This window comes from Anastrepha obliqua, chromosome 6 (assembly GCF_027943255.1).
Source record: "Anastrepha obliqua isolate idAnaObli1 chromosome 6, idAnaObli1_1.0, whole genome shotgun sequence".
NCBI classification, from domain to species: Eukaryota; Metazoa; Arthropoda; class Insecta; order Diptera; family Tephritidae; genus Anastrepha; species Anastrepha obliqua.
Window position 1 is genome coordinate 52,268,795 of NC_072897.1, and position 15,426 is coordinate 52,284,220.

The 15,426-nt window shown below is 36.3% G+C and overlaps 1 protein-coding gene across 2 annotated transcripts in view; it reads left to right on the plus strand.

Moving 5' to 3' along the window:
* Nucleotides 1–1,807: 1,807 nt before the first annotated feature.
* Nucleotides 1,808–15,426, plus strand: part of LOC129250039 (uncharacterized) — a 60,826-nt gene continuing 47,207 nt past the window's right edge. Inside the window, exon 1 of one of the 2 annotated variants that reach the window (XM_054889686.1) lies at nucleotides 1,808–1,861. In XM_054889686.1, the coding sequence (XP_054745661.1) occupies nucleotides 1,834–1,861 (28 nt within the window). In that variant the 5' untranslated portion in view covers nucleotides 1,808–1,833. Of the gene's footprint in view, nucleotides 1,862–2,136; nucleotides 2,270–15,426 lie in introns of those variants that run through there. The other variant, XM_054889685.1, reaches the window with a different exon arrangement.

The window sequence follows — 15,426 nt, forward strand, 5'->3', positions numbered from 1 at the left end:
AAGCAAGAATGTATTGCGTTCATAGATCTCGGCGGCGCGTGGAATTTTCAGTGCTTCGACTGATGTCTTTTCCTCCAACGGACAATCAGCTGACGATTATTTTTCAATTTTTATGTATTAATAATATAATATTTGAAAATTGCAAGCGGTCTTTTATCAATTTACCAGAGATATGTTTAAGTAAAGTGATAAAATTATATCATGCTTCATATTAATACAGAATATTCGGTTCATTTCATTATATTTAAGCTAATTTATTATTAAAATATAATATTCTTAATTTATTATTGAAATACAGGGTGGCTGATGAAAGCCGCTACCAAAAAAAAATTGAATAACTTTTTTTCTTTTTAAGTTATCTGTTCCATTTTTGTTTTAATTTGCAGATTGATCTTTAAAATTTATTAAAATGGATAACTGGGACACGCAAACAAAAATTTGGATAGTCCGCCGCTATAACGCACTGGAGTCCGTAGTTTTGGTACAGAGAGAGTACAGGCGGATGTTTGGCGGCGATCCCCCGAGCAGATGGACCATAATGAGACTGGTGAATAATTTTGCTGAGCAAGGAACAGTCGCAAGAAGGCCTTATCATCGAAACCCACCAGTTCGGACGGAGGAAACAATCGCTGCTGTAGCTGCAGCTATACAAAGCAATCCAAGGGTTTCAACAAGAAGCTTATCTGCTCAACTTGGTGTCAGCCGACAGTCTTTGCAAACAATAACGCACAAAGATTTAGACTTATTTCCCTACAAAATTCAAATGGTTAACAAACTGAATGCAGCAGACTTGCCGATTCGCTTGGAATTTTGCCAGAAGATCCTGCAAATGGTGGAAGAAGACCAAAACATTTTAAACTGCCTTTTCATGTCTGATGAGGCCCATTTCGATTTAAACGGCAATGTGAACAAACAAAATTGTCGAATATGGAGTACTTCTAACCCACAGATACTCCACGAGACGGAATTGCATCCTCTTCGCGTGACAGTGTGGTGTGCGGTTTCTTCACGCTGTATTGTCGGGCCTTATTTTTTTGAAGAAAATGGTCACACCGTTACGGTTACTGGAGACCGTTACTTGAAAATGCTGAAAGAATTTTTCTATCCAGAACTACGCCGAAAGAGAATTCCTTTCAACTCTGTGTGGTTTCAACAAGATGGGGCAACGTCTCACATAGCCCAGACTGTTATGACAGAGTTGCGACGAAAATTTCCCAATAAACTGATTTCAAGAAACTCCGAATTTCGTTGGCCCCCCAGGTCGCATGACCTTACTGCACCTGACTTTTTCTTGTGGGGTTTATGTAAACAAGAAGTTTATAAAACAAGGCCAACAAATTTGGATGAACTAAAACAATCCATTCAGGCAACAATTGCGGCTATTCCTGTCGCAACTCTCAAAGCAGCAATGAACCACTTTTTACTAAGATGCCGCACTTGTGTCAACGAGCATGGGGGGCATTTAAATTCAATTAGTTTTAAAACTAGTTAAGCTACATTTAATAAAATTTAATGACCTTCAACTTGAAAAAAAAATAAATGAATTCCATGCACTAAAAAAAAAGTTATTTGAGTTTCTTAATGTAGCAAAATTCATCAGCCACCCTGTATAAGATATTTAATTTATTATTGAAATATAAAATAAAGTTGAAATATGAAAGAGAATAAACATTTTTTTTAATTCTCAGCATCGCTATTTTCGTCACTGTCATTATCGGAGTTATCGATTGTTTTGTCAAACACCATCATCTTCAGTTTCGACATCGTCTGTAAAATTACAAATGAATCGATCATGTAGGTCAATATTTGTCAAAAAAAATTTAGAGAATAAATATGTTCAAACAGAAGGGCTCGTATCGAGGTTAGAGATGCTAGTTCGGTGCCAATTGATCGCCTATAAACCATTTGAAGAAATATTTGTCATTGCTTTCTTCACATCCATACTCGGTAGGTAAGAATTCGGTTGGCACAGGAAGATAAATATGGCTCCAAAGGTGGGCGATGTATGCCGCACGTAGACAATGTTGTTGTAGCTCCGTTTTACAGGGCGGGGACAATGAGCCATCAATCCTTCATTCGAGATTTAGCGGGTTCGAGTCCTCATACGTACCGTATGCTTTCGTGAATGTTGCGACACCAGCAACATTGATATTTTCAATTGCTGTCATAGCATATAATCGGCAATCATACCATTCCAGTGTTACAAAGACTTCATCAGAATCACAATTTGGAATGTTCGAAATGTCAGTTAGTGCCTGTATGTATGTTGGTGAGTTTCGTAGAATTTTAAATGGTTTTTTCCCCTTGCGGTAGAACGCTGAGTTAAAATCTCAGCCCGTGAAGGCGTGAAATCCTGGCAATGCAGAGCTCAAATTGGGACCCAATGTTTGATATAACTTGGTGACGTTGGTAAATTTCTGATTGTTGCCGGTCCAACGTGCATCGAGATATTTAAATTGCTTTTGATGTTATTCATGTTCCCCAACATAATAGTTAAAATGTCTGTGTCTGAACACCGTATTGTTACATGAGCATCATAAGTCAACTGACAAACATGGAAAATTATTTTTGTATCAGCTTCTTCGTGACCTGGACATGCCAACAATGGCTCTGATACTCTTTGTACTTTGCCTTGATATTTATGACATTCCAAATAATTTACATAAATGATTTTATTGCCAATAAATGGTGCCATGTGATCATTTGCCCAATCTTCAATTAAAAAGTCGATAAGTGCTTCTTTGAAGTAAGTATTTTTCAATGCCTCCGCGAAATTTGATGGTCGTACTTGGTCAGGTCCGTTTATTTGGAAACGCTGCCCTTGGATTCTGCTTCTTAGTAAGTGTTCATTGTCTTTGATTGATGGTAATATGTATCTATCGAAGGCAATTATTACAGTGTTGGCATTGTTGTTCGTCAATACTTGCATCACCTTCTTTGATACATTCCCAAATAAGGACGGGACGTCTTTTATCGAATGTATATTGAAAAAGCCATCATAAATGATTACATCGCACCGTTCTGGTGGGTTACTATCAATCTCATTTTGAAGCACTTTTAACAATACCGATTTATCAGTTTTGCATATCGTTTCATCTATCATATCTTTTTCCAGCAATTGATATTTTTTGTTTCGCTGCAGCACTCGCGAAATTTAGAATTTTATTTCTCTTGATGACTTTTTCAAATCGTTCTTCATCTGTAGAACATTCCTCAATAAATTGTTTACGTTGCCCATTGCCAATTGTCTCGATATTCAGTAAAAATTCTGCGATCTCCGGTGTAACCGTTTGTCCTGTAGAAATATTGATCAATAAACTTTCGTCTACGTCTTTGAAAAATGGATTCATATTTTGCTTAATATGAGTTATACATTGTTCCAGCTGTAACGAATGCTTTTTTATTCTGCTTTGCTCAAGATCAGCTGTAATATCTTGATCAGGACGCAATCCAGTTTCTTCCATGGCTATGGCTTTTACACCAGCGCTGACGAGCCTTTATTGAATTGGTAGTATGACTGATTCCTGGCAATTTGTTTGCGGTATCGGCATTGATGGTTTGTTCCAGTGTAAGGTCTACGGGTTGTCGAGAGAATTGTTTGTCAGTCCGTTTAACTCCATATGATCTACTTTGCAATCGTAAATATAATCCAGGATGAGTTTCATTTACTTTCAATAATTTGTCGTGATACATTACGGCATAACGTGCATAATTTGGCTGGTTCAATGTGAAGAACAGATTGGTAATTTTAGGTAATATAAATTTAAATAATTCGATATTACCAGTGCGGATACTTCGACATAACATGAAGTAATGACTGATCAGATTCTTATAAATCATGTAAAATTGTGGCGTTTTCCCATGTTTACCCTTCAATGTATCTATTTTATATTCTTCATATTTATCGAAGAGATCGATCAATTCATAAAAGGGGATAAAAAATAAAAATACACGTGTATCGGCGATTGTCATGTACACGTCACAATTTTTTTTGTGAACTATGAATAAGTTCGTGCGGTTTTTTTTCGAAATTTGAAACTTTATTGACGTAAAATGGTTACAAATTTAATATTCAAAGTATTGTCCATCGCTTACTACTACTTTTTCCCATCTTTCTGGCAATTCACGGATTCCCTTTGTGAAAAATTCGGTCGGTTTTGCCGCAATCCACGAATCGATCCATTTTTTGCCTTCATCGTAATTACGGAAGTGCTGGTCAGCCAGGCCATGTTGCATCGATCGGAAGAGATAGTAATCGGATGGCGCAAGGTCTGGACTATACGGCGGGTGGGGTAGGACATCCCATTTGAGCGTTTCTAAGTATGTTTTGACCACTTGTGCAACATGTGGCCGAGCATTGTCATGTTGCAAAATAACTTTGTCGTGTCTATCGGCGTATTGCGGCCGTTTTTCTCGCAGTGCTCGGCTCAAACGCATCAATTGTCGTCGGTAGACATCCCCCGTAATCGTTTCATTCGGTTTCAGTAGCTCATAATACACAACACCCAGCTGGTCCCACCAGATACACAGCATAACCTTCAGGCCATGAATATTCTGCGCCGACGTCGATGTTGAAGCATGGCCAGGGTATCCATACGTTGCCCGACGTTTTGGATTGTCGTAATGGACCCACTTTTCATCGCCAGTCACAATTCGATGCAAAAAACCCTTTCTTTTGTGCCGTTGAAGCAGTTGTTCGCATGCCATAAAACGGCGTTCAACGTCTCTTGGCTTCAATTCATACGGCACCCAATGGCCTACCTTTCGGATCATTCCCATGGCTTTTAAACGTTTGGAAATGGTTGATTGATCAACTCCCAAAGTTTTTGCAACCTCTTCTTGCGTTTGAGCCGGATCTTGATCGAGCAATTCCTCCAATTCGGTATCCATGAACTTTGGCGGCGCACCCTCGCGTTCTTCGTCTTCCAAGCCAAAATCACCACTTTTAAAGCGTGCAAACCACTTCTGGCACGTTCGCTCAGCTAGAGCATGCTCACCATAAACTTCCACCAAGATACGATGACTTTCGGCTGCTTTTTTCTTCATATTAAAGAATTCCCCGCAAAAACACATTATTTGGCACGAAATTCGACATTTTCAAGTGTGGTAAAAATATTGTTGTTTACGCTTCAAATAAAAAACTTATACTGACGTTTGTGCCTTACGACAGTAGCTCTCCAATGAATGTTTGGAAATGTGGATCGATGGAATAATAATCAAGTTACGCCATCTGTTGTAAAACCGCACGAACTTATTCATAGTCCTATTAACTTTAAACGAGCAATTCTTGTATGCATATCTGTATAGCCACACGATCTCAGGATTAGCTTAACGGATTTGAATGAAATTGGGCACACAGATAGTGTATCACATTTCTAGACTTTTGACCTAGGTGTTGCCACTGACAATGTTTCACAGGGTTGCCACCTGTTCGAAATTTAAAACAAAAATTGCATGAGATATGCCGATGTGGGTATCAAAAGAAAGAAATTTCACTCCGCTTTACAATAGAGATATAAAACCCCGAATTTTTTTATTAATTTATTATATTATATTAAAATTAAAAATTGTTACATTAAAAATTTTAATGCTTTTAAAGAAACTTAGGCTTTTTATTTTTGCGTTTGTAAGCATTTGTGTCAGTATCGCGACAAATAGACCAACAGTATTCGGCAAGTATATGCGTAATGTCTTGTTCTTTAAAGCGCTTTTCAATAGCCGCAATGTCCTGATGGAATCTTTCGCCATGTTCATCGCTACAAGCTCCTAAATCACCAGGGAAACAATCTAAATGATTGTGAAGGAAATGGATCTTTAGCGACATTAATATGCCTATTTCGCCATATGCCGAAATCATTTCTGCAACAATCAATCAAAAACAATATAATATAACTAAATCCAGCCGTTTTTCGCGTTGGGATGAACTTTACGGAGAATGGCTCAACCGATTTTAACCAAACTTTGCCACGTTGAAGAGACACATGTGGAGAAGGTTTATGTTTTTAAGAATCGGATACCAGGGTCTCGAGAAATAGGCCAAAACGTGGACCCGGGTAAGCCTAGGATGTGTTTGTACAATATAGAGCATTTTTCATACTGTTCCGTGACTAAGGTCTCGAGATATAGGCCAAAACGTGGACCCGGGTAACCCTAGGATGTGTTTGTACAATATGGATAGCAAATGGAAGCTGCTGATGATTGCCATAGTATAGAGTATTTTTCATACCGTTCCGTGACTAGGGTCTCGAGATATCGGCCAAAATGTGGACCCCGATAACTTAAGGATGTGTTTGTACAATATGGGTAGCAAATGGGAGCTGTTGATGATTGCTATAGTATAGAGTATTTTTAATGCCCCTCCGTAACTAGGATTTCGAGATATAGACTAAAACGTGGACCTGGATAACACTAGGATGTGTTTGAACCACATGAGTATCCATTGTAAGTTGTTGATAAATGCTAATGAAAAGAGGACTTTTCTTTTCGCTGGGTAACTAAGGACTCCAGATATAGACCAATTGGGAACTCACCTTCAGGTTAAGAGATTGCATTCTTATGTACTACAACCAGTTAAAATAGTCAAGTGTGTTGACATTTCATCATTTGTAGAAATCTCTTAAGTCACATTTTCCACTTATTTTCAGGTCTACATGTACAGAAAAAAGTTAGTGCCATGAGTTTTTATTCTTATCGATTGATGGTTCGTCCACAAGAACAAAATTATATCTTGATATGTCGCAAACTATATCATCAGTACATCGTTGATATGTATGCCATGTGTTGCGCTGCAGGAAAGTTCGTTTACCAGACATACAATATCCGCCCGAACCATTAGCTACATTATTATCGGGAACATCACCCGATTCCAAACATTTTCTTGAAAACATTTCCACATATAATTCATGTTTTCAAATGACATCTTTCGGTGCTGGAAAAATTATAACCGATAACTTCATGCCAACGTTCAAGGTAATTCATAAACTTCAACGTTCAACAACATTCGCTGACACATCTAATGAATCATGCGATTTTATGGACACAAATTATGGCTTTTTTCAGATTCAAGGGCAAGCATATCACTTAATAGGTTCATTACTACCACTACCCGATCAAGAGTCAAAATTTTTGCAAATTTATTTCATTAATGACAACGATGATGAACTTGAAGCACGGTGTGCATTTTCCAGAAATATAAACAGAGTCATTATGAGAGAGTTACAAGATTTATTACACACATACAATGTTTTGGTGCAAAGTTTTAAAACAACAATCGAAAGATTGTCATCTGATAATCATAAAATTAAAATTGATGCAAATAAAACGCCTACCGGCGAACATCGTGGAAGATACAATCAACCAACTTCAAGCAACGAGGTTGCAATTGTTATATCTGGAGATGAATTTCAACCAAGAGATATTGTTTTGCAAAGAAGAAATGATACACTGCAACGTGTTAATGAAACGCATCGAAAATATGATGCATTACAATATCCTCTCATGTTCTGTCGTGGTGAAGATGGTTATTCGATTGATATAAAACAAATAAATTCAGCAAATGGTCAAGAAACAAATAAAACTGTAAGCGCAATGAATTATTATGCATACAGAATCATGATAAGAGAATATCAAGAGAATAGCATTTTAAAATGTCGTAAATTATTTGATCAGTATATTGTTGACATGTATGCGAAAATAGAAACAGAACGATTGAATTACATTAGATTCGACCAAAGAAAATTACGCTGTGACGAATACATACATTTACGAGATGCAATTAACAACGATACTAACGTTAATAACATTGGTCAAATGGTAATATTACCTTTATCGTATACAGGCAGTCCAAGGCATATGCATGAATACGCCCAAGATGCAATGTGTTATGTCAGAAATTATGGTCGACCCGACTTATTCATAACTTTCACATGCAATCCGAAATGGGATGATATTAAGAATCATTTATATACTGGGCAATCAGCTACTGATAGGCATGACATTACTGCAAGAGTGTTTAGACGAAAGCTACAGTCTCTAATGGATTTCATTGTAAAACATAAAGTTTACGGAGATGTACAATGTTTCATGTATTCTGTGGAATGGCAAAAAAGAGGCTTGCCTCATGCGCATATTTTGATTTGGTTAAAACAAAAACTAACCACAGATAAAATTGATCATATTATATGTACTGAAATTCCAGATATAAATCAAGATCAGAATTACATACTACTGTAACCAAAAACATGATTCATGGACCGTGTGGTACGTTAAATCGAAATTCTGCATGTATGGTTGATGGTAAATGTTCAAAAAACTAGCCAAGGCAATTATTAATTGCTGAAACAATGACTGGAAATGATGGATATCCATTGTACCGTAGAAGATCACCAGAAGATAATGGAAAAACAGTCACTGTGAAAATAAATAATCAAGATGTGGAGATCGATAACCGTTGGATAGTTCCGTATTCCAAATTATTTTCGAAAACATTTAACGCACATATAAATGTTGAATATTGTAACTCCGTAAAATCCATCAAATACATATGCAAATATATCAATAAAGGAAGTGACATGGCAGTATTTGGAGTTGTAAATCGAAATGATGAAATTACTAATTACCAAATGGGAAGATACATTAGTAGCAACGAAGCAGTTTGGAGAATATTATCATTTCCGATTCATGATCGCCATCCAGCTGTTACTCATTTGTCAGTCCATTTAGAAAATGAACAAAGTGTTTATTTCACTGAAAATACTGCTCAACAAATGGCCGAACGACCACCAGCAACAACACTAACTGCATTTTTCAACTTATGTGAAACAGATTCATTTGCAAGAACATTGCTTTATTCAAATGTTCCTAAATATTATTTATTTATTTATTTGTTTATATAAATAGTACATAGTAAGACTAAGGTCTTTTAATAGTACTTCAACAATATTATAAACAACTGGAATGTTTTTAACATACAAGTTTCTTAATCTAAGTTATATTATTATACTTGGAATGCATCATTAAGGTCCTGGGTACGAAGGCAACGAGGAATACCTGTAGATGGATATCCAGGTGTTCATTTGGGTGATGCAATCGGACGACTTTACACTGTGCATCCAAGTAAAGTGGAATGTTTCTATTTACGTTTACTCTTAGTTGATATTCCCGGGCCAAGATCAATCGAAAGTTTGAAACGAGTTAATGGTCATCTTTGTTGTACTTATCAGCAAGCATGCAAAGAATTGAATTTGCTTGAAAATGATAATCAGTGGGATGCAACTCTTATGGATGCATGTGCAACAAGTTCTCCACACCAAATAAGAACACTATTTGCCATCATTATTGCTACATGTTTCCCAGCAAACCCAAAAGAATTGTGGAGTACTTACCAAGAATACATGACAGAAGATATCCTACATCAAGTACGTCGCATTACTGTAAATCCAAATTTGAATTATACAGATGAATTATATAATGAGGCATTAATTAAAATCGAAGACTTTTGCCTGATGATTGCAAATAAAACTCTGAGTGAGTTAGGTATGATCGCACCAAATCGTCCGATGCATGATGCATACAATGCAGAATTAAGACGTGAAAAAGAATATGATCGAAATGGTCTGAACACATTTGTAACAACAAACCTACCAAAATTAAACACAGAACAAAGGCAGGCATATGACACAATTATAGACAATTTTGCAAATGAAAGAGGAGGAATATTCTTCTTAGATACACCAGGTGGGACTGGAAAAACGTTTTTGTTGTCGTTAATTTTGGGCACCATTCGATCACAGAATAATATTGCATTGGCTTTGGCATCATTTGGAATAGCGGCAGCTTTATTGGACGGCGGTCGCACTGCACATTCTGCATTAAAGTTACCATTAAATATGCAAGTAAATGAAGCATCAACTTGCAACATTTCTAAAAATTCTGGAATGGGAAAGGTTTTACAAACATGTTAAAATTTCGTATGGGATGAATGTACGATGGCTCATAAAAAATCACTGAAAGCTTTAAATAGAACACTGAAAGATTTTCGAAATAACACAAACATATTTGGTGGTGCACTAATTTTATTGGCCGGTGATTTTCGACAAACTTTGCCTGTTATTCCCAAATCAACAGCAGCTGATGAATTGAGAGCGTGCCTTAAATCTTCTAATCTGTGGAGATATGTTCAAAAACTCACATTAACTACTAATGTTCGTGTGCAATTACAGAATGATCCAACAGCTGCTGAATTTTCCGATAATTTGTTGCAAATTGGAAATGGACGAAAGCCAATTGATAAGAATACAGGCATGATCACACTTCCAATTAATTTTTGTACCGTAACAGAATCAAGAGTACAATTAGTGCAAAATGTATTCCCAAATATTGCACAAAACTATCGAAATCAAGATTGGCTAAGCGAGAGAGCTATATTAGCTGCCAAAAATGTCGATGTCAATGAAATCAATGCCAGTATATTGACTCAAATTCCAGGTGAAGTTGTCACCTATAAATCAATTGATTCAATCACTAATCCCGACGATGTAGTGAATTATTCAATTGAATTTTTGAATTCACTTAATTTGCCTGGCTTGCCACCACATCGTTTGCAATTGAAAGTCGGCGCAGTGATCATTATGTTGCGAAATATCAATCAGCCGAAACTATGCAATGGGACAAAATTAGCAGTGAAACGGACAATGAACAATGTAATTGAAGTAACAATTTTGAAAGGCAAATTTAAAGGTGAAGATGTTTTGATTCCGCGCATTCCAATGATTTCAACAGATTTGCCTTTTGATTTTAAGCGACTTCAATTTCCCATTCGCCTTGCTTTTGCTATTACAATCAATAAGTCTCAAGGTCAAACACTTCAATTATGTGGAATTGACCTAACTTATCCATGCTTTGGACATGGGCAACTGTATGTAGGATGTTCTCGAGTAGGGAAACCATCGTTACTTTATATTTATACACCGCATGAAAATAAAACCAAAAATTTTGTGTATCAGAAGGCTTTAGAATAAGTTGTTAGTTTACAATCATTAGAGTAAGTCCCTAAAATAAATAAAACATTGTTATTAGAATAAGTCACAAAATAATAGCCGAGCATGAATTAAATGATGACACAAGAAAAAAACAAAGAACACTTTTCATTTATATTTTTCTTTCACCCAGCGAAGCGGGTGAGAGCCGCTAGTATTTTTATAATTGTCAGCTCGTTTGTTGCCAAGAAACTGCGCAATAACGGCATTCAGTTTTGATGAAAATTCATAACTTGCAACTATTTTTTTTATCTGCGGACCACTGAAAACACCTTAAATTATACACATCATTAAAAAAATAAAGTTACTAAAAGCCTTCGTAAAAAAATATCTCCATGAATCTTTGCGCCGCTCAGTTTCGGAAAAATATTGCGCAAACTTGCAATCGCCTAGCCCTCACGATCCAGTTTTTTAACAAAATTTGATACGATACCGAGCTTAATGTGTAGTGATGGCAAAATGATTTGAGATGGCTGCACTAATGGTAGATTTTCTATACTTTCTACGCCTACTTTGTAGCATGTTCACGCCTTCCACTTAAATTCAGTGTAATGCTAATCTCTTTTGCGACCTTCCCATGTACACAAAAAGCATTGGTGGGTTGGAAATCCACGCTTAACACCCATGAGTAATCCGACCACTTTTAGATCGCAGCATATTTTCCAATTATGCTCTTGGTAGTTTATCAGCTGTAATATTAATTCCATGCCTTCGTATGTTTTTTTGAGGTTGGTGGCATATGCGATCGGGACAGCTGGATGTTTGTTACCGATATGAAGCAGCACTACTTTAAGGCTGTTGACCGATGCATCGATGAAAAGTCGCCACTCCTCTGAAATATGAGGGTAACCAATTTTTTCAAACATCGAATCAATATCACAACAATAAGCCAGGTTTTTCTCCCGATCTTCGTGCAATTGAAAAAATTCATCATATGGAATACTGCTACGTCGATCACGAGCGGCTGTTATTTTAAAATCAGCCGCCACTATATTCCACTGCTTAAAGCGTGATGCAAAGAGTTCAGCTGTTCTCTTTGACAAATTTCCTTCTCGTACAAGGTCATTGAAGTCGGCTTGCGTTACTAAATGCGGCACTGCAGTCCCAAGTTCACTGGGTGTTGGTACAAATTCCGATACTTCTGGTTCCCCGCATCTCGCATTCGATCCAAGAAATGTTGATAGCATTGTTGGTGCTACTGTTGGTTCTCCATCCCTTAATTCGGGAACATCATAAAAAATCTCCATTGAAGCGGCTATACGTTCTTATGGTGAGTACAGAACCGCTGGAATAACCGATTCTACATTAGCGTAGCGAATTTTGTTGCGGCGAAAGTATTGGTACCCTTTTGTTTGAGTAAAAGTTACGCAAAAGTAGCACAGTTCACTGCAGTGCTTCGTACGTGGTAGCCAAATTGTTGGTACAGAGTACTTTATTGTTGACCTTCCATCAGTAAACTTGCATAAATTTCTATAGCAATAATCGCACACGACTTCCGGAGTATAGCACAAGTAAGGAAAATAGGCAATCTTGAATATTTTCTGAAACGAATTAACCACTGTTTTCGTAATATTTTTAAAAATTTTACTTGGTGCGAATAAGCCACAAACGTAACAAAAGTTATTTCGAGTCGAGCACTGTATTTTTTCGTAAGATGAAATATACAGAAAGACGTTTTCGCGCAACAGAACTTAAAACAATTGTCAAAGTATACGTCTCCTAGTAGCGCAACTGTCAGATGATCGGAACTTCCGGAACTGTAACAAGCACACAAACGGCACAGAGTGTGTTGTATGAAACAATAAATTAAAGGTTAATAAGTTTTTTAAAAATGTCGAAAATTAGAAAAAAAAAATTCAAGAAAATCAGAGAATTATAAATTTTTTTTTTAATTTTACATAATAAAAACATTTCCACGAGTCTGCCTGCAGAAATTCAGCGCGATTGGATCATGGAAAAAGGGTTAAAAGTTGATCCAAAGTTTTTCACACAGGCGGACTACGAGCTCTATATTTTATACAAAAAACAAAAAAATTGTGACGTGTACATGAAAATCGCCGATACACGTGTATTTTTATTTTTTCTCCCCTTTCCGGAAAAGTATATTTGGTTCATAGGACAGAAAAAAAGTTCGTTTTTGTAACGCAGTATCATCGGTAAATGTTGGATTGGCAGATTTCTCAGCGGTGAATTGGACTAAATAATTTTTCATCTCATCTGACAATTCAATATTGCATTCCTCTATAAAACTTTCAAAATGTTAATTATCAAGAGCAAAATATTAAAGTGGATGGAGACACTTGCATCTATTGAAATGTTTTGCAGTGATAAAAGAATAGATTGATCCACTTTCCAATACATCCGTATTTTCCATTATGTTGGTTATTCCACAGTTGTCGATAAATTTTCCAACTGCTGGCATATTTTAAATGCCATCATGATATGAAACGATCCCAGGTGCACGAACAAGTTGTTAAATTTCGGCTTCTCTGTACTCTGAATCTGGAGAGCCACTTTCGCAATTGCTAAATCGTAAGTGACCTCCATGAATTTTTCTTGACATGCTTCGGCGATTTGTTCAGCTTGTCTTATTGTCTGTAATACCACTGATATATTTGTCGGAGATGCATTTATCGTTGTAAGATAAGATACTTCTTGTTTGACGATATTGTCGTGATAAATCATGCTGTTATATCCAACCCAAGCTGGTATATTCGGTAACTTCAAAAAATAAGACATTGTCCATGCAAGATCTATTAATTGAAACTTCTTTATGTCAACGTCATATAAAATGAGTGAATTGTCGACAGGCGCCAAAGTTTCCCACATCTTTGGTCTTTTATTGTACTGCTCAAGTTCAAATGTTACTTTATCGAATGTTCGACGTCTTCTTGTTGCACTTGTCAATGGTTCATCCTCACATAAATTTTCGATACGTCTTGGTACAGTAGGTGGATTGTACACGATATCCTGGAACATTATTCCCACGGTGTCATGCAATGTATCCTTTCCAGGAGAAGTATCCACAAAGCGATAAAAATTGTTGAACGCTAATCCCGTGCACACATTTTTCTCTGCAATTATATCTTCGGGACAAAGCAATGATCGACGAGTAGAAGAAAATATTGCTTCCGTCTCCAATCCCTCTATCATACTGTAGCTGCAGCAATGTCCATATTTATTCAGAATGTTAACAATTTTTTTTCTGTTAGTTAAGCTTTTCATTGTCATTCCGAGAGTGATATGTTTGGATGTTTAAAAAATGAACATTTTTCAGGATGTAATTTTAGATTATGTGTTCTACATAAATCGAAAACATTTTTCAAGTTTGAAAGCATATGTTTTTCAGAGCAACCAAGGACTACTAAGTCATCCATATATAAGAAAGCTTGCTCTGGTTTTAAACCACTGAAAGCAATTGTCATCATTCTTTGGAATGAATTAGGTGCTACCTTTAAGCCATATGGTAGTCTAGTAAATCTGTATGAACCGTTGTTGGTTGAAAAGGATGTGAAATTTCTTGAATTTTTATCAAGTTCTATTTGATGAAATCCAGTCATTAGATCGAGACATGAAAAATACTTTGCCCTTCCGAGTTGGTCTAAAATGTCATCTATTCTCGGTAACGGGAATTTATCTGCAATTAATTTTTTGTTGATTTCTCTGTAATCGATTACTAATCTCCATCTTTTTTCTACTGAGTTCGGTAGAGACTTTTTTGGTACCAATAGTATTGGACTATTGTATTCTGAAAATGATGGTTCGACTATTTTGTCTTCTATAAGTTTGTTTACTTGTCTCTCAATTTCATCCTTATGTGTGTGGGGTATACGGTAGTTCTTTATGTATACCGGCTGTTTGTCATTAACCATTAACTTTTGCTTATAAAAATTATTTGTTGTTATTGTTTCTGTTTCTAACCCAAATATGTCACTGTACTCGGAACATAGGTTTGTCAATTGTTTTTCATATGTTTTAGGAAAATTTTTTCTCAATTTGTTGAGAATATCCGTTTTTCTTTGTGCATTTCCCGTGTTATTGTTTATTATGTCGTAATCAGAAACATTTTCAGTTAAAATGTTGCTTTGCTTTAAAGATGCTGTATTATAATTTGTATTTAAAATGTGGATATAGGCGTTGTCAGGTTTTACCAAGGTATTGGCTATAAATATTCCAGGGTGTGGTTCTTGATTTGGAATCAGTGCTTCCTCCAAGGTATTAGGTAAGTTTATTTTTCGTATAACTTCTGACCTTGCGGGAATGATTATTTCGTCGTTACATGTTGTTGTTATTGGTATTTCTATAATTTGTGTTAAATTGTCTGGTCTCAGAATTAGAGCATCGTAATTTTGAGTAAAGTCTAATACACAATTAAATTTTTTCATGAAAT